Below are 26,644 nucleotides of genomic sequence, written 5' to 3'. Positions count from 1 at the left end.
GGGCATAGGATGAGCAGTGTTCTCTATTATGCTCCTATGGAAAATGTTCACTAAATGCTGCAAACTTGATGTAATTTGTGAAGTTATACTTGGCCATGATTGCCTGATAGTTTGCTATCCAAAACTAGAGGGTTGCAGATGAGTAAACCTTTCAGGCAAGAAGGTCTAACCTCTTCTGGTCCTCATAAGGAGTAGACCTAGAGTGTTTACCCCTCTCTGTTACTTCCATTACCATGGAATTAGGTGAGTGGGAAAACAAAAATTCTGAGTCCCTGGGAAAGACATAATATTTCTTATCTGCCCATCTGCAAGTTGGTGGGATGGTGGCATGAGTTTGCCACACAGTCTTTACTGGATCTAGGAGCACTTCATTAAACAGATAGCACAACCCATGTGGGTGGTGTTGACTGAAAGAGCTGGACGGAGCTTGTGTTGTGGGCCTTTATCCTTCAGATACCTCTTGAGAAGGTTGGCAGCCACCCTCTTCACAAGGTTTTTGAACTGTCAAAAATCATTGGCCATCGATGGTGGTGTAAGCAAGACTGCCTCATTAAGAGTAGAGAATGAAATAAGGGGTGACCTCCTTATCCACCCTAGTCTCCTGCTGTTCAAAGGTCATCTTATGTTGGGGATTTGATAGAGCAGACTGTTTAGCCCTAGCTTCTCAGTGCAATGGAGCTAGAGATCTGGCAAACTGTTGCTGATCCCAAGGATCCCAGTATGGCATGGGGGGGGAGGAAGAGGCATACTGGAGAGGGGCTGGCATGCAATACTGATCTCTCCATCCCTGTTGTGAGTGAGGATCCTTGTCAAAGTATGGGTTACTGTATGGATGTGGAGGGGAACCCTGCACTGATGAGGACACTGATTGAAGGTCTTCATCCTCCTCCTCAGCGTCCTCCAACGGGAAGGCGGGGTGAGTAGAAAAAGACAGAGAATCTTGCGGTACCAGGAAGCAAGGATAATCCAAACACCGGGGTCTCGGTACTGGGAGTCATTCAGTATCCCTAAGAAGTGGGGACTCTGGATCATCTAAAACTGGCATGTCTCTGGGGTAGCAGAATTCCTGCAGTACCGAGTGGGTCAGTACTGATGCAGCAGTTGAGGTGGGTGATACCATTGATCTGGAGCCAGAACCAAAAGTGTTTGGTGCTTCAATTTTCCTCAGACTGATGGTGCCGAATGAGAAGACACTGACAGTAAGTCTGATGCAAACGGTGCCATTTTAGAGGAATGTATGTCCTAGGCCTCCCTGTCCTTCACAGACAATAATGGAGGGCCTCCTAGAGCTGTGCTTCTCCAAAGCACACCAGGATCTCCCAAATCTGCTGGTACCAGAGAAAAGTCCTTCATTTCCAGAATACTGAGCCAAGCCATTGAGGGCTCCACCACCATAGACTCAGTGGGAGATGGGGGCCTTTTGGGAGCCAGCTCTGTGTGGTGGGAGACCAAGCTCCTCCTCTTTGGAGCTTTCCCAGAGTTCTCTGAAATCTTGTCCCTCTTAGGAGAGACCTAGCTGAGGTCAAAGGGGCACTGGATCTGGCAAGAGACAGATGTATGGGGTGTGTGTGTGCGCGCGCTCCTGTCCTGACTCAGAAGTGGGTCAAAGGGAGCACTCCATCATCAGAAGTCTCAGTTTGGTCTCCTGATTCTTCTGTGCTCTAGATTTGGGAGCTAGGCAAAAGTTACACTCTTAAGACATATGGGACTCTTCCAAGCAATGGATACACTTAGAGTGGCTCTCACTGACTGGGATAGCCTCCTGACAACAAAGGCAGCATATGAAACCTGGCTAGCAAGGCATGCCCAGCCAAGCCAAGCAAGCTCCCAAAGGAGAGAAAAAACCCGCAAACCTCTCACTGCCTCACTCAACTAGAAACACTAAAATAATTAAAAAAAACAAACTGTAGAACACACTAAGGCATGGCCAAGGTGGACATACTAGAGCTCTGCCTCAGACCAAAGTGGTAGAGAAGAAACTGCGGTTTGCCAGCGCAGCTCTATATACCCTTGGTGTGCGTCATGCATATGGGGATGCTATTCTGAAGATCAGGGGAATCTGTGGGAAGACAAGAGGATTCCTTGATACCACCAAAGAAAGGTGTCCAGCAATAGTCCTGGCCTCATGCCTCCTCTGGAGAAGTCTGTCATTTGGTGTTGTCCCCTGTGGCAAACAAGTCTTCTATGGTAGCCCCTCATTAATGAAATATGGGATCTATGACAAATTTTTTCATTGGCTACTTGTGGTTGGTCACTGCATGTCTAATTAACAAGTCTGCCAGTGGGAAGTGGGATGCTCAGAGCCAGCGGGGTTATCCTATGTTGATGACTCTACTTTCAGAGCCTAATGGCTTCCAGGCAGACATGATCAAGCTCCTCCCTGCTTATATAGTACATCTTGGATGCACTGTCAGGATTTGCACCACTGTGCACTCCTGCAGAACAGACAGAAACATTATGCATGGAAGCCTGATGGGTCTCATCTCCGGGACTTCTATTAGTAACTTCAGATTGTCCTGAGAGTATGTCCCTTGCATCTACAGGTGGCTCAAGTGGGCATTCCTGGCTGTCCCTGAAGCATCTGTGATGTGTGTCAATCAGGGAGGGGACAGAGAACGGGATCCCTTAAACAGCTTCCCTATTCTGCTGATGGGTCTTTTTTGAGAAAGCAAGAATGTAGATTGGGACCCCTTAATGAAAAGTGCAGGAGTGCTGAACCTTTAACAAAAAAGAACTTTCCTTCTAACTCTTTGCTCAGGTATTTCATCGTAAACAAGTATTAAATACAGCAAATAAGCAGTTCTTCTCTCAAAACAAGACCAGCATTCCCAATGTAAAAAAATTAAAAAATTAAAGAAATAAAAAGTCTTCGTTGACCCATCCTCATCTTCTTCCATCCTACTGAAAGTACAGATCCATTGTCCTCTTCTCCCACATCCTGCTGGAAGTATAGATCCACAGGACCACCACCTGTTCTTTGTCCCACACATTCAACCATTTCTAAATTCACCTAGACTCTTTCACCAAGGTAGACTTCGGGCATACATACATGTAGTACTCTAAGCTACATTTTGTATAAGCACACCTCCTTACTGGAGAAATTGCCTGCCCTATGATATAACTGTTCTGCACTTCCAGCAGGATTGGAGGAGAGGTAGGGTTCCAATAAACTTCTTAACAGCATGTAAATTAGCCTTTAGGTGTCCTAAAAACATAATGAAGAAGCAGAAGTGCACAATCCCAATTTTTCCTTCCCCCCCTTTGCAGATCACATCTAAAAAGTTTGTCAGCAGAAGTTAATCAGGGCCATTGAAAAACTGTATTAGTGGACAGTCCTTTTGTATATTTTAATTTATGGATAAGTGCACAGAACACAGAAGGCTTTCCTAAAAATATTTTACTGAACAGTTTAAAAGTATTAATCTGAACAAGTCATCAGTAATGTAAGATGTAGCATGTTAACATTTTAGTGCAACTCTGCCTTAATAAAAAGTTAAAAAAAAAAGTAGCAGAATGTTTTCTTCTTAACAAATAGCAAGATTTAGGTGTCGAGTATACATTTTATACAAAATTCATGAAGGCATGTTGTGGTATAAAATTATACTGGTTTGAGTTTCAGATGGCCACTTTAGTCAACTACTCACAATTGACTACTTGATGCCAAGAACTGACAAAACCACTCCCAAGTTAAGCAGGACACACAAGATCCCCATAAAATCTTTTATACCACCACACACAAACAAGTACTTTGGCTATGCCACATTTAAAAAAAAGAAAACATCTCTCCAACCCCATATCCATTTAACTGCAAAACCAATTGCTTTAGGTACCATTGCCTTAGAATGGGGATAAAAACCTCTAAAATTATCAAAGCGTTTTCTCAAACTTAGGAAATCACATTAGTTAAAAGGATAATGTCAACATAAGTTTGGGCCAAAATTAAAGTTCTGAAAAAAAAATCTTTTATTTTTTAAACAAAGTAGTATTCTCATGAAGCATTTGTAACCCAAAGACTGCAGCATTACGAACATGAAAGTAAAACGTTTAGAAAAAAGTAAGTCTGTATTCAGTGATTTTCATTATCATAGCTGCAAGAAATGCAAAAAGGCAACAGAACTTACATAGCAGGAAGTAAATTTGACTTAAAATTCCTTACTTTTAATAGCACTGGTTAATTAGTTTGTATACAGAATATGATCTTTAATATCACAGCACTCCTTTAAGTCACTCTGTAGTAGTCAAAACTGTACTGTTAATGAAAGTTAGTCATTTAAAGAGCATTCTAATGTATGTACATTTGACATTAAATATTTTGAATTAATTGTGTTGATAGTTTGTAAATGGAAACAGATAACCACAAAAGATAGCTGCAGATAGCATACATATTACTCCTGAGGGAATTCTGTACCACTGCACACATGCAGAATTCATGTCCCTGGCAAAATTTGTTTTCTCCGCAGAAAATACATTCTTTTGCCCACCAGAGGCTGCTGTGGCACCAGACCAGAGGGAAGCTGCTCCCAGGTGGGAGCAGCCCTCTGTGGATATGTAGGAGAAGAGGCTGCATTCCTCAAAGCACCCTGCCTGTGGGGCCAAGTGAGGCGGCACAGGATATGGAGGGGATAGACAGTATGGGGCACATGGGACTGCTGGGAGGGTCACAGACTGGGGTTCAGAAGGGCTAGTGTGGGACAGACAGGTGGGGGATGAATGGGAGTGGGGTGCAGGGACACATGGGGACAGGGGCAGATGTGCCTGACAATGAAAGAGGCTAGGGGTCAGCCATGGTCTGCCTGGGTTAGGTTCCCCAACTCCTTAGCAATTCCACCCCCGAACCTCCCTACCCCAAACTCTTCCATACTTCTCCCACACACACTCAACAACCCTCCAGGTTCAATTCTAAGCTTCTTCCCAGCAATTACTTCCCTCTCCCTCATCTCCTCCAGTACCCCGACCTCTGCCTCCCCACCCAAGCCTTTGCACTGCTTCTGAGGGGTGTGGGGAAATAAGTTTCTGTATTGTAGTTTAAATGAATTACTCAAAGTTGTGTATTAATATGCCTAATAAGGAATCTATTTGTCAAAAAACATTTCCTGAATCTTTTGTGGACTGTATTGTTATAGACATACTTCTTGACAGATATCAGATTCATAGGACTGGAAGAGACCTCGAGAGATCATCTTGTCCAGTCCCCTGCACTCATGGCAGGACTAAATATCATCTAGACCATCCCTTAATTTGAAATAAATTACTAAAATAATTGAAACTGACATGATTATATTGTGTTATTTTGACAAATAAAATTATGCAAAATTCTGCATATTTTAACAAATTGTGTGCAGAATTAAAAAAATTTTGGCACAGAATTTTTAATTTTTTGGTGCAGAATTCCTCCAGGAATACTATACGAAGATATATATATGACAGATACATACCACTGCCAAAGAGGTGAATCATACACTCATGAAGCCAAGGATTACTGGAGTCAATAGCAAATGCTCTCTTCACAGACTGCAGCATCAGAAGAAATTTCTCTGTGAATGAAATAACGGTGGTGGCTGGTTATAGAACTATCTCGGAAAATCTTTTAAATGAAACCATCAAATTAAGTTTTAGATGTTAAGATTGAGAACGAAAATTATATCTGAAATGTCAATGACCAGAACAAATCAAAGATGAATGTATTACCATTGCTTCTTTTGCAAGTAATTCACCCCACTTCATTAAAGTTAGTGAGTGAATTCAAATACAAGCTATTCAAACTAAAACAATGTTTTATTTGATAACTTAAATGTACAAAAGTTAAGCAATTAAAATTTCTAGTTTGGACATCAATTGAGTATCTCGTTCTTTTTGTACTGTTTCATATTACTGTACTGGTAATACAGTTTATCTCAATACATTACAATATGGCCAAATAAGGTTGTGGTGAGAAGGTATTGCAGATTTCAGTTTTTGTGCATGGCAGAAATGCCTAAGGGCATTCAAATCACACTTTTTTTTCTTATCTGAAACTGAAAGGCTGGAAAGAAATCAACAACATCAGAGGTATCAGTGCTGAAGTCACCACAGAAGCAAGAGTAGATAACGCTGACGTGGTCTGTGTCACAGAATTCTAAGTAGCAATATGATACTTGTTATTCAGTCTGGACCCAATAGGAGGGAAGAGAACACTGCCCACAACCCCTCAATGAAGAGCCCTGACCTAAGCGCACTTAATAACTCTATTGATCAGAAATGGACGTTGTCAAGGTTCCTTCCTCACTCTAAACTTTAGGGTACAGATGTGGGGACCTGCATGAAAGACCCCCTAAGCTTATTCTTACCAGTTTAGGTTAAAAATTTCCCCAAGGTACAAACTTTGTCTTGTCCTTGAACAGTATGCTGCCACCACCAAGAATTTTAAACAAAGAACAGGGAAAGAGACCACTTGGAGACTTCCACCAAAATATCCCCCCCTACACCCCCTTTCCTGGGGAAGGCTTGATAATAATCCTCACCAATTGGTACAGGTGAACACAGACCCAAACCCTTGGATCTTAAGAACAATGAAAAATCAGTCAGGTTCTTAAAAGAAGAATTTTAATTAAAGAAAAGGTAAAAGAATCACCTCTGTAATCAGGATGGTAAATACCTTACAGGGTAATCAAATTCAAAACAGAGAATCCTTCTAGGCAAAACCTTAAGTTACAAAAAGACACAAAAACAGGAATATACATTCCCTCCAGCAGAGCATATTTTACCAGCCATTAAACAAAAGAAAATCTAACGCATTTTCTAACTATATTACTTACTAACTTAACAGGAATTGGAAGGCTGCATTCCTGATCTGTTCCTGGCAAGAGCATCACACAGACAGACCAAACCCCCCTCCAGATTTGAAAGTATCTTGTCCCCTCATTGGTCATTTTGGGTCAGGTGCCAGCGAGGTTACCTTAGCTTCTTAACCCTTTACAGGAGGGATTTTATAGCACTGTATACAGAAAGATGGTTACCCTTCCCTTTATATTTATGACAGTTGTTAAGAGCATATCCCATTTTGACTTATGAGTGTCCTGATCCAACACAGTGAGGATCTTTCTGCTACAAACCACATCAGAGTGAAATAAATTTAAATATAACCCATGTTTACATAAGAACACAAGCCTGAAATTAGATTAAAACACTTAAATCCAAATGTAAAAATCTGCATGCCTTTAACTTGCATACATGAATGACTATGGGTGCAAGTAAGCACACTGGGAATGTGAAAGTTTGCATATTTTTATCTCTGGTTCGTAAGGATTTAAAGAATACAGCAAAAAAACTGGATAAACACCAGCTCTTCCAGATCTGTGAAAAAGGTGGTCCTTGTTATTCCACAGAACAATCAGGGGAAGGGATGTGTCCAATTAAAAGCAATCTGCATCAACTAGTAATACTACAGCATTATAGGTCAGTGATTATTAATGTAATATCTATGAAAATTATTCTAGTGTGATAACTACAAAGTTCTTTATTCTATTAGTTCTCTCACCTACCTTTCCTGAAGTAAATCTCAAAAGCAAAAAGATGGGTGTCTATTTTGTTCTTCACCAAATTCTTCAACGGTGTTAAAAATTTAATGGCTTCTTCCAAAGGTGCTTCAACCTAAAAAGGCAAGAAATATGCAACTCAAATGGGAATATAATGAATTAGATTTTCTTCTTTACCAATAGGAATATGAACTTTCTAGTTTGAAGTCAAACCAGCAACAGGATTGCTGTCATAGGGTGATGTACACTGGATGCCATGAAAGTATATTATTTCATATATTGCATGTCAGATATTGCTTTCATATGTTGGTATAAGAACATGGATTGTCAAAGTATTAGCATGCTTTGGTGGCCTTTTTTTTTTTTTTTTTAAAGTATCCTCCGGTATCTAGCACTCAGTTGACATGCCACTCGACAGTCGTTGGAGCTGTCAACCCATAGCACCAGTCCCAATTAAGACATTGATAAGCTTTAAGGTAAACTTTAAGTGACTAAATGTTGATCTTGGTCACTAGATCCCAGCTAAAACAGTCCAGTAAATAAAGTTTTATTTCTCTCCTGCTTTGTGTTTATTTTCTATAAAGTGCAACAATTTTACTTTGGGATTTCTGAACAACTCTGGATGTCATAATTTAGGAATCTTTTGTCTAATTCACTTTAAAAGAAATTAAAAACTTCTCTAGCCCTTTCCCTTATAGAGATGGATCTCAAAATCTAACTAGCCAACAGGGGGGCTCATCAATAGAATACATTTTCCTCTCCAAAAGATTTGTGAGGGCTCCTGCTGAGTCTCCTAAGGTTCACCGGGGGTTCTCCTCTCTCCTGAAGCCTTTTAGGAAGTCCATTCCAAAAGACGAGCTCCTCTCAGACTGCCCCAAGCCCTGTGTTCTCAGCTAGTCACGTCCTGTCCCCATAGGCCTCCTGAGGTCTTCCAACTATCTTGGGATTATAGGAGGAGTCTCTGATGAACCAAAGGAAGTTTGTCAGGTGGAAAAGACAGGAAATGCTAGTGCTTCCTCCCCACTTCTTCCAGCTATTCCTCTGATCTGCTCCCAACCACCTCTAATGCCCTCACTCCTCCTGCTACTAGCAGTTTCCACAAATCACCACATTTCTGGTGGGAAAAGGGAGTCTTGGGGGAGAAGCTGATGTTTGGCTGAGGAGCACCTTGCTTGGATGTCACAAGAGCAGAAAGATCCAAATGGGAAGAGCACTCAGGAACTGCACAGGGCTGCAAGACAATGCAGAGGCAACGCAATGGTACTCCACCTGACAAACCTCCTGTGGTTCAGTAGAAGGGAATCCTGCTGATGCAACAATAGCTTGTGCATACATTTACCTCAGATCACATATCCAAACACTGCTTCCCTGATACCATGATTCTTCATAAATGTACGTAATGCGCCCAAAGGAGGGGCTTTGCCTCACTCGGCTAGTGCCAGTGGAAAAGAAATCACTATCTGCAGCCATTGCTCCTCTTACTCATCATAGCAGAAACAGAGTGGTAGTTGTACACTTCTGTTTCTCTGAGGTGGACCCTTAATACAATCCCTCAGAGCCCAAGGAGAGTTTTTTCCAATTGAAAAGGAACAAAAGATAAATTCAGAGCAGGAAATAAATCATATTGATACATATTAGCCCAGTGACAGGAGACACCTCTACTAATCCCACAGTATCTGCCTGCATATGGAGATACTGACAGATTTCTGTCAGCAGAGAGGTCCAAAAAAGGCATGGGGAGCAGTTGCTGTTAGCTCAGCTAACATGACTAGTGCAGTCAGCATTCTTCTGACAAGGCATCTGCAGTATCCACCATTTTGAAGGATTTGTTCTACCAGAGATCCCTCTCTGATGGTTAATAAAACAGAAAGTCTGCCTTACTACATGTTACTTTAGGGATTAGTTAGAGGCCCTGGTGCTAAAACACTTACTTAACCCTCATGGTAGCCTCAGATGTCTAACGTTTAGAGACTGAGGCAATTTAAATAAGAGCCAGCTGTTGCCTTTATCACTGGTAATACATTCTTTCAAAAACAGGAGAATCAAAGTCATTTTCTGTCAAAAGTCAAATATTGAATTTTAATTAAGGTCTGTCAACAGAGATTACCCTACTGAGAATTTTAAAGTTAGTAAACGTTTTGTTGCATTCAATGCTGGCATTTCACTTGCCACACAAAGCTTTCTTTGCTTCCCTCCTCACAGATATGCTTCACACAAAATCAGAACTGGTCACTCAACTATCCCTCTGCCACAGCTCATATCCATGGTCTTCATCAGAATTAATATGCATTAGTACAACTCCTTTCTCTGTGGTTTTGCTCAGCCTTGTCTCTAAAATTCAACTTGCTAAATCTGTATCTATTTAATTTTCATACCAAAAACCAAATCAATCTTTTCAAATCACTGGCTTCCTGTCATCATATCAACTTTCAGTTAAAAATCCCCCAATAGTATTCAAGATCCTCATGGAATTAGTCTGCTCTCCCTATCTGTCCAACCTAAACTCTTCTGTGCTGTTCCCTACACTTCAAATGTTTTTCTATTCCTCCTACTCAAAGCCTATGTTTCACAAGAACAGAAGCACAGAACCTTCTTCTCATATGCTGTTCTCCCTCTACATATTGCAGTTTCTTTGAGTGTAAATTATTCCATAACTTGTAATCCAACCTCAAACTCATCCTCCAGGTAATTCCAAACAAATGATTCACCCAATTTTCTCAATCATTTTACTGAAATTTTTTCAGTTACCTCTTGAATCCTACAAATTCCACAATGCCTGACAAACTGCAAATACAAATTACTATGCGATGTGAAGAATGTAACAATGAATGCATCGATCTCACCTTCAGAATATGAAGATTTTCAACCTGCTAAACTTGATGATAAATCTAATTAGTGACCTACTACAACACACTTATGAAGATATTTCTTCTTATTGTGAGGGAGAGAACAACAATTCTTGCTGCAATGCATGTGGTCTTTGAAGGATTAGAGAAACTCAGTTCCTCCGTAACACTTGTAGATTACAAACCAGATAAGAAATTGTTCCAGAAACCTTTGTTTTGAAATGGTGACACTTCTGCATAGAAGTTATGCAAGAATAAAATGTAATGGCTCTCTGGAGCTCAAGGTAATATGCTGCAAAGTTGATTTTTATCTGATAGCCAATTACTGAACACAGTCAGGCAAGTACCTTTGCTAGTTTCTCAGGGATAAGTTCTTCTTTCGGACCGCCAATTTCCTCATCATCATCATCCTTTTTCTTCTTCTGATTTCTCTGCTGCTTCTCTTTTTCTGCATTCTTCTTCTCTTCCTCCAGTTGTGCTTTTTTCTGTGCTCTTCTCTGCTTATTGCGAAGCTTCTTTAGCTCCTTGTCAGACATATTTGCTGCACACAGACAACGTTTCAATAAATGGGTGATTACACAGATTTGATTTTTTTAAAACTACGTATTTGAATTTACTCTACTTCAAACAACTGCCAGTTTCCATGTCTATTTTCTAACCCACATTTTTCCTATTAAGTAATGCTGCCATTACATTTGTAAAATGTTTTGACTTAACAAGTCAGTGGCAGAGCTGGGAGTAGAACTCAGAGCAGGGAACAGATCCTTGAGTTCTAACAGCTAAAGAAAACACTTCCTTAACAAATTACCTAAACATTTAGCAAAAATATTTGAGATAAACAATTAAATTTTTAAATATATGGTGTGATTAGGTTTAAACTTAACTGCTTACACGGATGAATAGGCACAATTGAGAGGTAACACTGCATCAGTTTACATTTGATTCACATTTGGGATTTCCATAACAACCAAGGCATTGTGAAAGTTTGAAACAAAATCCAAAAATTAATCTGCAAAAATATATTGCATTTGTGCCCTTTCTAGTTTCTTTAAACCTGAAGCTATGCAAGTGAAACTGAGATGAGAAGCAATTTTCACTGAACTTTTTAAACTGTCTAGTTTTGTTCATTCCTATTTCTTAACAAAGATTCAGTACCCTTCCTTTCAACTCCTCTATTAAGTCCCCAGTCCACAAGTCATCCAAGTTGTCCTTCAGTTAAGACGACAAGATTGACATTTTAATAATAAAAACACCCTTCCCCCCCCCAAACACTTAACACTAAGGACTTTATAGATCAAAAAGCAGAAGACATCTGTGACAGTCTGTACCCTCATGTTTGCCCCTTTTACAAAACTATAATGGATTTTGTACAAAGTATGCCTTGTGAGGTATTATTTGAAAACTCAATTTGCTGATCATTATTGTCCTGGTAAATTGTGTGTGGCAACACTATATATAAAGTTATAAGATTTAACATTACGTTCCAAGTTTAGAAAAGCAGGCCCAAACCAGTTCCTCAAAGACAAAAGGCAAACTGATGCCTCAGCCAGGTGTAAACAAAATCAAATGAACTAACACCTGTTCACACGACCATTGCTCAGCAGGAAAAAGGGTCCGAGCGAGAAATTTACACTTTGGCAAAGAAACAGCTAGAGGTTCTTGTCCTCAAAATATCTCTCCCTTCATCTCTACTGACGGCATCGTCAACACTTGAAGGACAAAGGAAGCATCAATGGACTGGGAGGGAAAGATTTTCAGTCCGTAAGACTGCTAAAACATGTAGTGAAAGACTTTTGCTTTGAAATCACTTAGCTTGTTAAGCTAGGTGTTAGTTACATTTTATTTTGTATTTCTTTGTAACCAATTCTGACTTTTATGCCTCATTACTTGTAATCACTTAAAATCTATCTTTCTGTAATTACTAAACTTGTTTTATTGTTTTATCTAAACCAGTGTGTGTTTGGACTGAAGTATTTTGGAAACTTCATTTGAGATAAGATTTGTGCATATAATTTTATATTAATGAAACGATGGACTTTACACCAACTTGTATTGTCCAGGAGGGTGCTGGGCAGTACAAGACACACATGCTGGGGGAAAGTCTGGGACCGGGAGTTTGCTGGTGTTGCCCTGCAGTGTAATTAATGCGTGGCTGTAGCACTCATACAGTACAGCTGGGAGCGATTTACATGCTGGAAGCAGTGTGTAAGCTGACCATGAGTGGTTGCTGTCACAACTACACAGTGTAAAAGGCACTGCAGAATTGAGGGGTCACAGCTGTCCATCTGTCTAGATTGTACCCTGGGAAATGTCACAACAGCACAACTCAATTTTTCTACCTTTTGCAGGTCACCTTTGAATTGTGCTGAAACTTGTTGGAAGTACAGCTGCTTCAAATGCAACCCCTGAGATCTGCTTCATCAAGACAAGCGACCATGAATATGCAGCGTTTTCTTGATCACTCTCAAATGAATTTTGAATGTTTTTCTTTGGAAATTATACAAGGGCTTGAAAAAGTGTTTTAGAATTACCCCATCAAAATCCTACTTGGATTTTAACTTTAAACCTGTATTGTATAAACAGAATGCGTAGTAGCAGTAATATTACCACTTTTCATCCATAGATCTGAAAGCACTTGAACAGAGGAGGTCAGTATCATTATCCCATTTTTACAGATGGGGAAACTCTGGCACAGAGAGTTAAAGTGACTTGTCCAATGTCACCAAGCAGGCTAGTGACAGAATAGAACCCAGATCTCCTGAGTCTCAGTCCAGCTCTCTATCCACTGGGCTTCACTGCCTCTATTTTTAATAGAAAGGTAGCATTCACTCGTTACAAGTCAATTCCTGGCTTGCAACTTTTACCACTGAATTAGGAGCTCCAGTCTAACTATCAATGTGAAACATACAAATATCTATATCTACAGAATATACCCCAAATACATAAACTGCACAAAAAATAAATCCAGGAAATTTCTTATACCTGTATCAGCCTCGTGTTCTTTATTCTCATCTGTTAGAGGATTATCATGAAGCTTCAAATATATCTCTATGGCAATTCGTGCTGCCTTGAAGTAAAATGGATGTTGCCGAAGTACGTCTTCTAGTTTTAACAAGTCCACATAAGACCTAAGTGTAATCTTTCTCATACAGTAAGTGTGGAAGTCAAACTGGTCATCTGTAATTTCTACAAAATGCTAACAGAAAACGGCAAGTTTTAGCAAGTGTTAGAGAACAAAACAAACCTGAAATTCAAATACATATTTTCTTATAAGCAGCTATGGAAAAAAATTGCAACTGAAGAAAAACCAGACAACTGATAATGGATCAGTGTCTTACATACTCAACTAGTGAGTGTCATTCAAGTTTTGGTGCTTGGATTTAAGAAAAATATATGCATTTATGGGTGAAGTTACAAAATGACGTTTTTCTCCTAAAGGCTGACAAAAATAATTCCACGAACTGCCTAATCCCCATGTCAAAAAAGGAACTACTCCAGGACCGATGTAGAGTATAACTAGTCAGGACCAAAAAGCACAAGTTTAATTCTTTCAGACACTACTACAGTCAATAGAGAGGAGAGTAGAGTGCTGGAAAACTAAAACAAACTTGTAAAAGAATATTTATTTTGTGAGAAAGAATTTAATATGAACTATACATTTTAAAGAAAAAAGCCATGGAAGACTTTGTGGACTGGTCCAGCCTTAAGCTCACAAGTTGAGTAGTTGCAGAGTACCAAACAAAGTTTTGACTTGTGGCACAATTTTTCTCCTCCAGCAATTAAACCAGAGACAAATCATTGTGAGCGTCTGGCTGCTTTCTGGCATTTTAGGACTAAAAATGTCATTACAATGGCCTTGTTTGTCAAGACCCATGCAGATTAAGTCCCAATCCTGCAAGCATTGAGGCTCATGTTTAACTTTACTCATATGAGTACTTTCATTGAGCACAATGGGATTACTCATACGAGTAAGATTAAACACATGTGTTTGCAGGATTAGAGCTTTATTTAATACAGTTACAATTAGACATGGGTATAGGCTGCTGTTTCACACTTGGAAGGCCACAGCATGCCACAGGAAATTACAAGGTTTCTAAGGGCCAGACTAGAGATGTTAATGTTTAGATGAAAACATGCAATGACAGTAAAGCTAAACTAGAAATTTTAACAGATTAAATTACTTAGATACATACTCTCTCGATTTCATGGCATTTCTTAAGTGCTTCTCCAAATTTATTCATTGCCTTGTAAGCTTGGGCACATTCTGTCTGGAACCACATGCACTGCATTTCATTCAAGTTCTCTACTGCTGAGGTTCCTTCCTAAAAGCAAAACAGAAATATTAGAAATAATCCAAAAACATTTCCCTGCTCAGGCACACCTCAGTTTTCTCCTCCCTCCTGCCTTCCCTGAAGGAAGAGAGGAACAGAGCAATGGAGGCAATAACTATCGGCAGCTTGTGGCCTCAGTGCCTCTGTGAACAATAAGAGAGAAATCATTTTGAAAGGGAGCAATCTGAAGAAAGACTATGCCAGCCTCTGCTGAAAAATAAATTTTCAGTTATGAAGAACACTGGCAAAAAGTGACCGTCAATTCTCAAAGATTCTTCACATGTAACCCATGATCAAGATTTCAGTGCATTTTAGCCTCTAATTTATAAAACAAAAACAGAGCGCCTATCCAAGGCTAAAGATGCCCCTTCCATAAACAAGAAGAAATAAAATTAAACAACCTGCAGAACACAAAACTGTCCTCCCCACAACTCCGATTACTGTCAAAAGTCCACCTCCCCAGCAGTCCAACAAATAAGATGCACCTTGGAATATGCCTTGGAAATCGTTACACTCAGGATATTTCAGACATATGGGATGGGGATAGCCTGTTCCAGAGATAAGGGCCCTCAAAGAATACTATTACCAACTATATGGAACTTCTATGAGGAAAGTTTAAATAGTCTCCGTTATTGAGATCATTTGGAACAAAAAAAGATTTGACAAAGGATTCTAAATTTCGTAAAAGAACTTTAAGAATTAATTTAAAATCTAAATTGATTTATCTGTAAATTCTCAGAAACTTCTGTACTCAGAGTAAAGTGCTGTACTTTTGGGGAGGATGTACTGCATTTTTCATATGTAACAAAGAAGTTGAATCCTTGTAAGTGCAAAACTCAGCTTAACCTTAACTATGGAGCCATTATCACCACGTAAATGAAATTTAGCTACAAACTGTTACAAGTGAAGCAAGCAACTTCATAACTCAGCCTGAACAGGGAAAGAAAGCTCATGACTGATCAAAACAGAGGTTCAGAAGGACAGCTAAAATATGCAACGTACTTTACACTTGATTATGTCTACATTTTATTCATCAAAAACTATAGTAACTGGAACAAACCCTTGTAAACTTAGAACACATTTCTTCTGCCTCTTTAATCAAGTTGGCTTTCAACATATATTTTGCACATTTGGAGTTGATAAATCTGTCCGCTGTGTCCAAAGCCTGGGCTTCATCCATCCACCTCGCAGCTTCTTTAATGTTTCCAGCATGCTTAGAAAGAAAAATTCAAATCAAGTAAGCAAGGAAATTATAAAATGCATATAGTTTAGCCTTATCCACCCACTCTTCATTAATAAATTAAATATTATAAAATAGGGTTAATTTAAATAAGGTACCAAAAATTTTATCAAACAGTCTTCTTACAACAAACAAAACCATATCTCACAACAAAAAAGCGGCGATACAACTGCATCTCAATATTATAGTTTCCCTCCTTTGACACTACAATCTCCAAACAGACCTTGTTAATCCATATCTTGCTAATTCACAAGCCTAAAACCTCTTAATAAAACCAGGCCTCACTACAGCACTTTGACCCCACTTCTCTGTAACAACTCAGATTAGGGTGTTTTTAGGACATGATTATTTAAAAAAGAATTAATAGGTTTACTAGTTCATTATGATTTAGCAAAGTAAACTAAAATTACAATAACTGTCAAAATCAACAAAGTACATTTTGTGATAACACTTTTCCTTTTTAATTTTTTTAACTAATAATTAGTAATGATTACTAATTTGCAATAAACTAATTGATGTAAATTTAGGGAGCTTCTACTATATGGAATTTTAAGAACTCATGGAAACATTTCTATGGGTCTTAGGTTTTGTAAAAGTCTACTCATACAAAACCCAACTCCTCAACTGATATTAGTGCTGAACCACTACTGGGAAGTACATTCATGATTAAAGGTTTCACTGCAAAGTAAAAGAGAAGTCATATCTGATAATTAAGAACAAATCAATCAAGATTACCTTATAGATTTTAGCCTTCACAAGGAAGAGTTCTATCAAGGTGGGAGTACTTTCTATAGCAGAATTTATGTATTCCAGAGCCATGGATGGCTGCCCAATTTTGTCATAATGTTGTGCTAAGTAGTACTGGACCCACAGTAAAGTGGTTGGAGGTTCTTCTTTACCATCATCTATGGGGGGAAAAGATGTCATATATTCCATTTAACCAGCATATAGCACAAGGAATATCCTATTGATGTAGTGTAGAGAATTTGTTGTTTATCTCTATATCTAGCTCTCAACCCACTGATAAATCAAAAGTAGGAAACATGCCTACTTTATCTGGGGTGTAATCTTAGCACTTTCCAGTAAATTATTGTTTTAGGTCAAAGACATAGTACACCAATTGCATAGGTTAGCAACTGAAATGTATCAGTATATTTTCAATAAACCAATTTAAAGCACTTTAAATATTTAACTAGCTCAGACTAAGCGGCACCAATCTATTCTTGTCTCATTATAAATATCTTTAAAAAGCTTTGGACATAGCTGGCGTTGGATTAAACCCACCCTGAATAGATAAATTTATTCCAATTTTTTCCAAAGTAACCCTAAATCATAAGATATCTCCTTTGTGTGCAACACAAACCATGACTCTGAAAGGACTTGATCCTGCAACACGCTGAGCCCCTGATCCAGCAAAGCACTTAAGCACCAGTCAGTAGAGACTACTCGAGGCCTAAAGTTAAGTTCACTCTGAATTGGGAATGGAGTGCCCAGTACCAGAACAAGCCCAAAGGCTTTAATTCTTCAGTACAGTAACTCCTCACTTAACATTGTAGTTATGTTCCTGAAAAATGCAACTTTAAGCAAAACGATGTTAAGCGAATCCAATTTCCCCATAAGAATTAATGTACATCGGGGGAGGGGGGTAGATTCCAGGGAATTTTTTTTGCCAGACATAATACTTTACTTTTATTTATATATTTATATACACACACACACACACACACACACACTCTATAAGTTTTAAACAAACAATTTAATACTGTATACAGCAATGATGATTGTGAAGCTTGGTTGAGGTGGTGGAGTCAGAGGGTGGGATATTTCCCAGGGAATGCCTCACTGCTAAATGATGAACTAGCACTTGGCTGAGCCCTCCAGGGTTAACACATTGTTGTTAATGTATCCTCACACTCTAGAAGGTAGCAGTAATGGAGGGAGGAGACACATCATGGCGCAGAGAGAGACACACACACACACACACACACACACACACAGTGTGTGAGAGAGACAAGCATTGCCCCTTTAAGTACTGACCCCACTCTAAGTACATTGCTTTTTTAAGTAGATCAGCAAGTTCAGACAGCAGCTGCTGCCAGCAAGCTCCCTTAGTCCTGAGCCCTGTCGTGTCCCCCCGCTCTGCGGAGATGGACAGCAGGAGCGGGAAGCAGGAATGGGGGAGGGAGACACCCTGACATTAGCACCCCTCTTCCCCCCCGGCACCTTCTGCACTGCAAGCAGGAGGCTCCCAGGAGCAGCTCCAAGGCAGAGGGCAGGAGCAGCACATGGCAGTGGGAGGAGGGACAGCTGAACTGCTGGCAGCTGTTGCACAGGGAACTTAGGGGAATGGGGAGCTGATAGGGGGGCTGTCGGTCCACCCTGGTTCCAAGTCCTCACCAGCTAGCTCCAACGAGCTGCTCTTTCTGCAAACAGTGGACAAAGCAGGCGGCTGCCAAACAATGTTATATGGGAGCATTGCACAACTTTAAACGAGCATGTTCTCTAATCATTCAGCAACATAACAAGGAAACAATATTAACCTGGACAACATTAAGTGGGGAGTTACTGTAACTAAGTTTGCGTGTCTGTCAAGGTCACGGATTCCATGACTTTGTGACCTCCGTGACTTTTGCAGCAGCCGTTGTGGCTGGCTCAGGGGGCTGGGGTGCAGGGTGGCGCTTACCTTGGGACAGGACTCCCCGGAAGCGGCTGGCATTTCCCTGCAGCTGCTAGGCAGAGGGCGAGGGGGCTCTGTGTGCTGCCCCTGTTTATAGGCACCACTCCCGCAGCTCCCACTGACTGCGGTTCATGGCCAAGGGGAGCTACAGAGCCGGAGCTTGCAGCAGGGACAGCGTGCGGCATCTCCCAGGCCTTCCCTCCCCCTAGGGGCTGCAGGGACATGCCATCTGCTTCTGTGGAATTATGGGGAGCCAGGTAGGGAGCCTGCCAGCCCCTCCAACCACTTCTCTCTCCCCGTACCCTCCCCAAGCAACAACAGGGGTCCTAGGCCACCCGTCCCCACCCCAGCACCAGCGGGGTGTCCCAGGCTGTGTGCCACTGCCTGCCCACCCCCACCAGCATGGGTCCTGGCCTGCGCACCATCACCCGCTCCCCCTAGCACCCATGGGGGTCCCAGCCCGTGCACTGCTGCCCGCTCCCCCCACTGAGCACCCGCAGGCCCCCAGCCCAAGTTTTAGTTAGGGGTATATTGTACGAGTCATGGACAGGTCATGGGCTGTGATTTTTGTTTACTGCCTATGACCTGTCCATGATTTTTACTAAAAATACCCATGACTAAAACATAGCCTTACATATGACATGATTTACCCCACAATCATATTTTTACTTTTAATACTTTCTCTCCTATGAAAATTAAACAGACTGAGTTTGCCATGTCCACATAAATGTGCCCCAATTTAAACTTTTTTTTAAAAAAAATACAAGTTTATTTAAATTTTTAATTCAGTTTGAGAGATTGGCTTATTTCAGTTTAGCTTAATACTGTAAAAAACCAAGAGATTAAGCCAAAATAAAGTAAGTCATCCCTTAGCCGAAGAGCATCTCCACACTAATTGCACTGGTTTGAAAAACAAATCTTTTGTTAACTGGTGCAAGTTTACATGCAGACAATGTTTTCACATTCAAGGAAGGATGAATTTTTAATTAACTGCCCAAAGAAGGTCTTTGCAAGATTGTGAAACAGTCATCATTTCTTGAAAAAAGACAGACTGGCCAAGGTATCTAAATATGGGAATTTTACATCTCAAGTTCTTCTCTGTAAATAGAAAGTTTTATTTTAACATGAATAATATATATACTAAATAGTACCAATACAGTTACAACATAATCCATTTTCATTTCACATGGCTGCCATAATTATAATTCTTTCCTCATCACATTTAAGGGTGTCCCAACCTAGGATATCTTGAAGTGAGTGCGGACAGTTGCCTAGGCTAAAACAGCATACATTTTGAGTACAGACTGAGAACATACTATGGTACTCAAATTCTAAGGAGGGCTACAGCTCACTTCTCCACTTTCAAAAGTTTGTAGGGGTTTTTTTTTCTATTCCTTCACCCCGACTGAATTGTTACATATAACATATGATGGGCACAGTGTTTTCATAAAGTATTAAATCATTGTTACTCACCATTGGGATTAAATAACCTGCAGCTTTTTAGGGAAGTTTCATAACCTACCACCAACTCTTCTATAATTACCACCTCCACATGCAAAGACAAGACAAGAAATATTAGTGATCCAGGAGTTATTTCACTATAACATGAATGTCTTTGGTGTTACACATGCTGACGATAAGAGATCTACTATTGCAATATACTAAGTCCTAGTACAGAGGGGAATGTGCTCAATTCCCACCTCTCCTGTTGACATATAGAGAGAAATCCTAACAATTTTGTGTACACATACACTTAATTGGTTTCTGTTAAGTAGTTCATGGTTTGGTACAACTGACTTGGAAAAGAGCTACGTAAATTTGCACAATAGGAAATGTAGAACTGGATTTTTGCTTTTGTGACCTAGAATAATGAGAAAAATCAAGTCAGTGACAATAATAGAGTAGCGTCAGCTGGGAGATCCCAGTCTAAGCACTGAACTTCCAGGCCAAAGTAGGCTCCAACTTAACATAAAGTTGCTTTTATTCCTTTCGTGTATAAAAATAAATCCAAATTGTTGGAAAGATTCATTTACCTTTTCTTTATCTTTGTACAATGATCTCAAAGTATTAAAAACAGGTGGACAGCCTTTGCTGAAATTCATCCTTAGAAACTTGTCCAAACATTGCTTAAACTTTTCACCTTTGGGGGAAAAAGATCTGTTGATTTTGTTTTTACCAAATATTACTTTGTGATTTTAACTTTTTATATTGTTAAATAGGAAGTTTTAGCAAAAAAAAAAAAAAATATATATATATATATATATATATATATATATATATATATATATATAGTGAAATTATTTTTATTTGCTTGCCAAAAATGCACATACCAGATAAAAAGTTTAGTGGCAGTCTTCTTGGAACTAGTCCCCTTGGGTACTTAGTCCAGGCCTCTTCATAGATTTTCAGCCTCTCGAGCATATTGGCTACAACAAAACAAAATTTGGAAACGACTAAAAAGAACCTTTTCTGGTAATTAAATTAAACACACCCCAGAATACATAGCAAGTAGTAGCTGTATACTTTAAGTAACATAATTAATTTGCAATGTAGTCCATTTTGAAAGGTCATTAAAAAGTAGTTTCAGGTACAACGGTTACGAGTCCCCCTGTCAGTTTGTTGATTGCATTTTCCCCTTTTAAAAAAAGGTTTCACCCAGGAATGGAGGATAGAATGACCCACACAGAGGAAAACTAACTATACAGATGGAGCAATTAAACGGATTGTAAAAAAGTGCTGTCAAAGGCACAAAGTAAATAAACAGAAAGAAATCATAGTTCTGCCTGAAAATTATATTGACTGTAAACACAAGATTACCATAAATGAGAGAGCAGAGAAAAAAATTTAATTGATAGTGTCCTTTCTAAAAAAGGACTTTGCCTTCTATTTCTACTATTCATACAAAGAGAAGGACTACAGCACTTACAATCTGCCATTTTTTCATAGATACTAAGGTCAGAAGGGACCATTCTGATCATCTAGTCCGACCTCCTGCACAGCGCAGGCCACAGAATCTCACCCACCCACTCCTACGAAAAACCTCACCCATGTCTGAGCTATTGAAGTCCTCAAATCGTGGTTTAAAGACTTCAAGGATCAGACAAGCCTCCCTCAAGTGACCTTTGCCCCATGCTACAGAGGAAGGCGAAAAACCTCCAGGGCCTCTCCAATCTGCCCTGGAGGAAAATTCCTTCCCGACCTCAAATATGGCAATCAGCTAAACCCTGAGCATATGGGCAAGATTCACCAGCCAGATACCCAGGAAAGAATTTTCTATAGTAACTCAGATCCCATCCATCTAATATCCCATCTCAGGGGATTTGGCCTATTTACCCTGAATATTTAAAGATCAATTACTTACCAAAATCCCATTATCCCATCATACCATCTCCTCCATAAACTTATCGAGTAGAATCTTAAAGCCAGATAGATCTTTTGCCCCCACTGCTTCCCTTGGAAGGCTATTCCAAAACTTCACTCCTCTGATGGTTAAAAACCTTCGTCTGATTTCAAGTCTAAACTTCCTGGTGGCCAGTTTATACCCATTTGTTCTTGTGTCCACATTGGTGCTGAGCTGAAATAATTCCTCTCCCTCTCCTGTATTTATCCCTCTGATATATTTATAGAGAGCAATCCTATCTCCCCTCAACCTTCTTTTAGTTAGGCTAAACAAGCCAAGCTCCTTAAGTCTCCTTTGATAAGACAAGTTTTCCATTCCTCGGATCATCCTAGGAGCCCTTCTCTGTACCTGCTCCAGTTTGAATTCATCCTTTTTAAACATGGGAGACCAGAACTGCACACAGTATTTTAGGTGAGGTCTCACCAGTGCCTTGTATAACGGTACTAAAACCTCCTTATCCCTACTGGAAATGCCTCTCCTGATGCATCCCAAAACCGCATTAGCATTTTTCACAGCCACATTGGTAGCTCATAGTCATCCTGTGGTCAACCAATACCCCAAGGTCCTTCTCCTCTTCCGTTACTTCTAATTGACGCATCCCCAACTTATAACTAAAATTCTTGTTATTAATCCCTAAATGCATAACCTTACACTTCTCACTATTAAAATTCATCCTATTACTATTACTCCAGTTTACAAGGTCATCCAGATCCTCCTGTATGATATCCCGATCCTTCTCTGAATTGGCAATACCTCCCAGCTTTGTATCATCTGCAAACTTTATTAGCACACTCCCACTTTTTGAAGACAAAACAGGATATCAGGACAAAAAGTCATGCAAGTCTTACAAGACTTTAATGTTAGTAACAAAAACATAATAAATCCCTACTACATATCAAAAACTAGACTAGAAGTTGTCAAATATATGTGTCCCTTTAAGAATGTACTGAATGCATATTTTCAATGCATAAGTAAATGACAACTGAGCAAAAATAGATTCTTGATATTCTATTATTACAAGCTGTAAAATCATTACCTGGTTTAAGTGCCTTTTCTAAGCCTTTGTAGTAAGCCCAGTTTTCAGGATTCCTTTCTTGCAATCCTCTATACACCTCAGCTGCTTCTTCCAGCCTGCAGAGTTGTAACAGAAGTTCTCCTGTTTAAAATTCATAAAGTTATACACTGAGTGTGAGGGAGAATGCAACAGCTAAACATCTGTAGTGCTAATTTGACCGTTAGACATTCCTCAATTCTTTGTTAATCTACATTTCTTAGACATGAATATCAATGGTACGACTGACAAGAACTTAAATTTTGAGGTTTAACAAGTTTTCATGTTCATAGCCAACAACTTACTAAGCTTTTTAGTTGAAGACTTATACAGGTAGAAGGAGTCACTTCATTAAGAGTGAGGAACAAAAATTAGATGTACCTTGATTAAAATTTTTGAAGAACCAAGTACAGTTCTACTATGGAAAGTAATTAAAAATGGTACGTGGTGTTCCATGTTTATAGTTTCTTGACGTCCAAATCAAATATGCTCAGTTTGCAAGTAAAAGGAAAAGTTTACAAAGCGTGAGTGTGAAAAACCATCTTTTCAGATTTGTACATCAGCTATTTGTCTAACTTGTCAGTGGTAGTGAGAGATTCTGCAGGCAATTTCTTCCCTCACTGACAGCTGGCAATTGGATGGCATAGTGATAACAAAGATAGAATTTGGACCAGCACGTGTAACCAGCATTTCTGTTGATGCTTCAGCCAGAACATAATCCATCCATTTCAGAGCTGGATTGACTTAGCAGTGCTAAAAAACAGTAAAAGTAATTTTACACACACACACACACACACACACACACACACACACACACAAAAGTAACTAGACATCACGTAACTGATGACACCTCCCCCTCACACACACACCCATTCAAGTAAGCACACTTGACTGAATTCATGAAAGGTGATCTGATAATTAAGAAGGAATCATGTTTAGAGGAAAGTCTCACTAACTTAGTGAATTTTGCTCTACAGAAAAGAAGAAAAGAGCAAAGTCTTACCCCTCTCCTCTATTCCAGCAACTTTCACAGCACAAGCTAGTGCTTACTTCAGAAATGTTAACTGGGAATTGGTTAAAGGGGAGACTGCAACGGGTCCCACTGAAAGGCGAACTGTCAGGTTGGAGGGAGGTTACCAGTGGAGTTCCTCAGGGATCAGTTTTGGGACCAATCTTTTATTACTGACCTTGGCACAAAAAGTGGGAGTGTGCTAATAAAGTTTGCAGATGATACAAAGCTGGGAGGTATTGCCAATTCGGAGAAGGATCGGGATAGTCTACAGGAGGATCTGGATGACCTTGTAAACTGGAATAATAGTAATAGTGATGGGATGAAATTTAATAGTGAGAAGTGTAAGGTTACGCATTTAGGGATTAATAACAAGAATTTTAGTTATAAGTTGGGGACGCATCAATTAGAAGTAACAGAAGAGGAGAAGGACCTTGGAGTATTGGTTGATCATAGGATGACTATGAGCTGCCAATGCAATACGGCTGTGAAAAAAGCTAATGCGGCTTTGGGATGCATCAGGCGAGGCATTTCCAGTAGAGATAAGGAGGTTTTAGTACCATTATACAAGGCACTGGTGAGACCTCACCTAGAATACTGTGTGCAGTTTTGGTCTTCCATGTTTAAAAAGGATGAATTCACTGGAGCAGGTACAGAGAAGGGCTACTAGGATGATCCAAGGAATGAAAAACTTGTCTGATGAAAGGAGACTTAAGGAGCTTGGCTTGTTTAGCCTAACTAAAAGAAGGTTGAGGGGAGATATGATTGCTCTCTATAAATATATCAGAGGGATAAATCAGGAGAGGGAGAGGAATTATTTCAGCTCAGCACCAATGTGGACACAAGAACAAATGGGTATAAACTGGCCACCAGGAAGTTTAGACTTGAAATCAGACGAAGGTTTTTAACATCAGAGGAGTGAAGTTTTGGAATAGCCTTCCAAGGGAAGCAGTGGGGGCAAAAGATCTATCTGGTTTTAAGATTCTACTTGATAAGTTTATGGAGGAGATGGTATGATGGGATAATGGGATTTTGGTAAGTAACTGATCTTTAAATATTCAGGGTAAATAGGACTAATCCCCTGAGATGGGATATTAAATGGGTGGGATCTGAGTTACCCAGGAAAGAATTTTCTGTAGTATCTGGCTGGTGAATCTTGCCCATATGCTCAGGGTTTAGCTGATTGCCATATTTGGGGTCGGGAAGGAATTTTCCTCCAGGGCAGATTGGAGAGGCCCTGGAGGTTTTTCGCCTTCCTCTGTAGCATGGGGCAAAGGTCACTTGAGGGAGGCTTGTCTGATCCTTGAAGTCTTTAAACCATGATTTGAGGACTTCAATAGCTCAGACATAGGTGAGGTTTTTCATAGGAGTGGGTGGGTGAGATTCTGTGGCCTGCGCTGTGCAGGAGGTCGGACTAGACGATCAGAATGGTCCCTTCTGACCTTCCTATCTATGAATCTATGAAACTTGGGGCTACGAGTCTTCACATAGCAGCCACCTTAGATAATCTTAAACCAGGGAGACACCCCTCTGCCCCACCCACCAGCATGACAGGACCAGGAAGTAGTATCTCACCAGAAGACAGCCAAATTCTGCCAAGAACATTAGAAAGTCCAGTGAAAACAATAGACCCAATGCTAACTCTTGTAGACCTAAATTGGCCTGTCTGGTATATTTCATAATTCAGTCATATAAAAATAGCTTATTTCTCAAACAGCATATACAGGAACCACACACTAGATTCGATAATGCAGATATGTATAAGCACAAAGAGTGACAGCATCCCGAAGAGGCAAAATACCTTTAGTTTCTTCAACAGCCAGTTTATCACAGATCTGCTTTTCATAGGTACCAAGGTGTTCCAAGGCTTCTTTGTAGAGTCCTGCTTCTCGGAGGACTTGATTCTGATACAACAGCAGCTCACTGTACTCATAGTCCACTTTATCAGGAGACGTCTGAATGTAAACAAGGCATATGAGTATTCACCCTTGTAGCATATACTTAAACTTAGGATAAACTGAATTAATTTGGTTTTAAAAATCTAAATGTTTTTAAATTGTTTGTGTGTTTTCTTTTTTATACCTGTTGAGTCTTCCTAAATTCCTCTAAAATCTTTGCTGCCATTTCATAATCTTCCAGCAGATGATAAGCAATAGCATAACCAATCCACGAGGCTCGCTGTGCAGGTCGGAGCTGAAGTAACTGGTACCTGGTTTCCTGTAAGACAGTTATAACTACTAATTTTCCTGTTCTCATGGACTCTAAAGTTCTCCATAAAATACTGTAGCTTTAACATTTCAATATATTTTAGTAAGACTACCTGACACAGTACAAAGGAAAAAATAGCAATTGTGCCAAATTAAAAAGCTTGAACTTTGATAAAGTGAAAAAAGATAACATTTAACTAAAACAGTACTAAAGAGGTCCTATTTCCAACTAAGCTGTCCTCATGAGCCAGGCTAACATTAATGTAGGTATCAAGGCATGTTGTTCTCTATCCTAAAACTACTAAATAAAAAGCATCATTCAGGATGTTTCAGTTTGGGACCTAGGGAACAGTTCTTGTTGTAATGACA

At 39.8% G+C, this 26,644-nt stretch overlaps 1 protein-coding gene across 2 annotated transcripts in view; it reads right to left on the bottom strand.

The window, feature by feature from the left end:
- NAA15 (N-alpha-acetyltransferase 15, NatA auxiliary subunit) overlaps positions 1 to 26,644 on the bottom strand; it is a 64,095-nt gene that overhangs the window by 10,031 nt on the left and 27,420 nt on the right. For both annotated transcript variants that reach the window (XM_038399136.2, XM_043512736.1), the window contains exons 5-17: positions 26,151 to 26,285; positions 25,870 to 26,023; positions 23,045 to 23,164; positions 20,939 to 21,034; positions 20,642 to 20,748; positions 20,082 to 20,154; positions 16,667 to 16,836; positions 15,752 to 15,904; positions 14,554 to 14,682; positions 13,343 to 13,556; positions 10,708 to 10,901; positions 7,521 to 7,629; positions 5,436 to 5,534 (exon numbers count right to left, since the gene is read on the bottom strand). In XM_038399136.2, coding sequence (XP_038255064.1) covers positions 5,436 to 5,534; positions 7,521 to 7,629; positions 10,708 to 10,901; positions 13,343 to 13,556; positions 14,554 to 14,682; positions 15,752 to 15,904; positions 16,667 to 16,836; positions 20,082 to 20,154; positions 20,642 to 20,748; positions 20,939 to 21,034; positions 23,045 to 23,164; positions 25,870 to 26,023; positions 26,151 to 26,285 — 1,753 coding nt within the window. The remainder of the gene's footprint in view (positions 1 to 5,435; positions 5,535 to 7,520; positions 7,630 to 10,707; positions 10,902 to 13,342; positions 13,557 to 14,553; positions 14,683 to 15,751; positions 15,905 to 16,666; positions 16,837 to 20,081; positions 20,155 to 20,641; positions 20,749 to 20,938; positions 21,035 to 23,044; positions 23,165 to 25,869; positions 26,024 to 26,150; positions 26,286 to 26,644) is intronic.

This window comes from Dermochelys coriacea, chromosome 4, assembly GCF_009764565.3.
Source record: "Dermochelys coriacea isolate rDerCor1 chromosome 4, rDerCor1.pri.v4, whole genome shotgun sequence".
Classification (NCBI taxonomy): Eukaryota; Metazoa; Chordata; order Testudines; family Dermochelyidae; genus Dermochelys; species Dermochelys coriacea.
The sequence above is the reverse complement of the archived record's forward strand: the minus strand, read 5'-3'. Positions and strand labels throughout refer to the sequence as shown.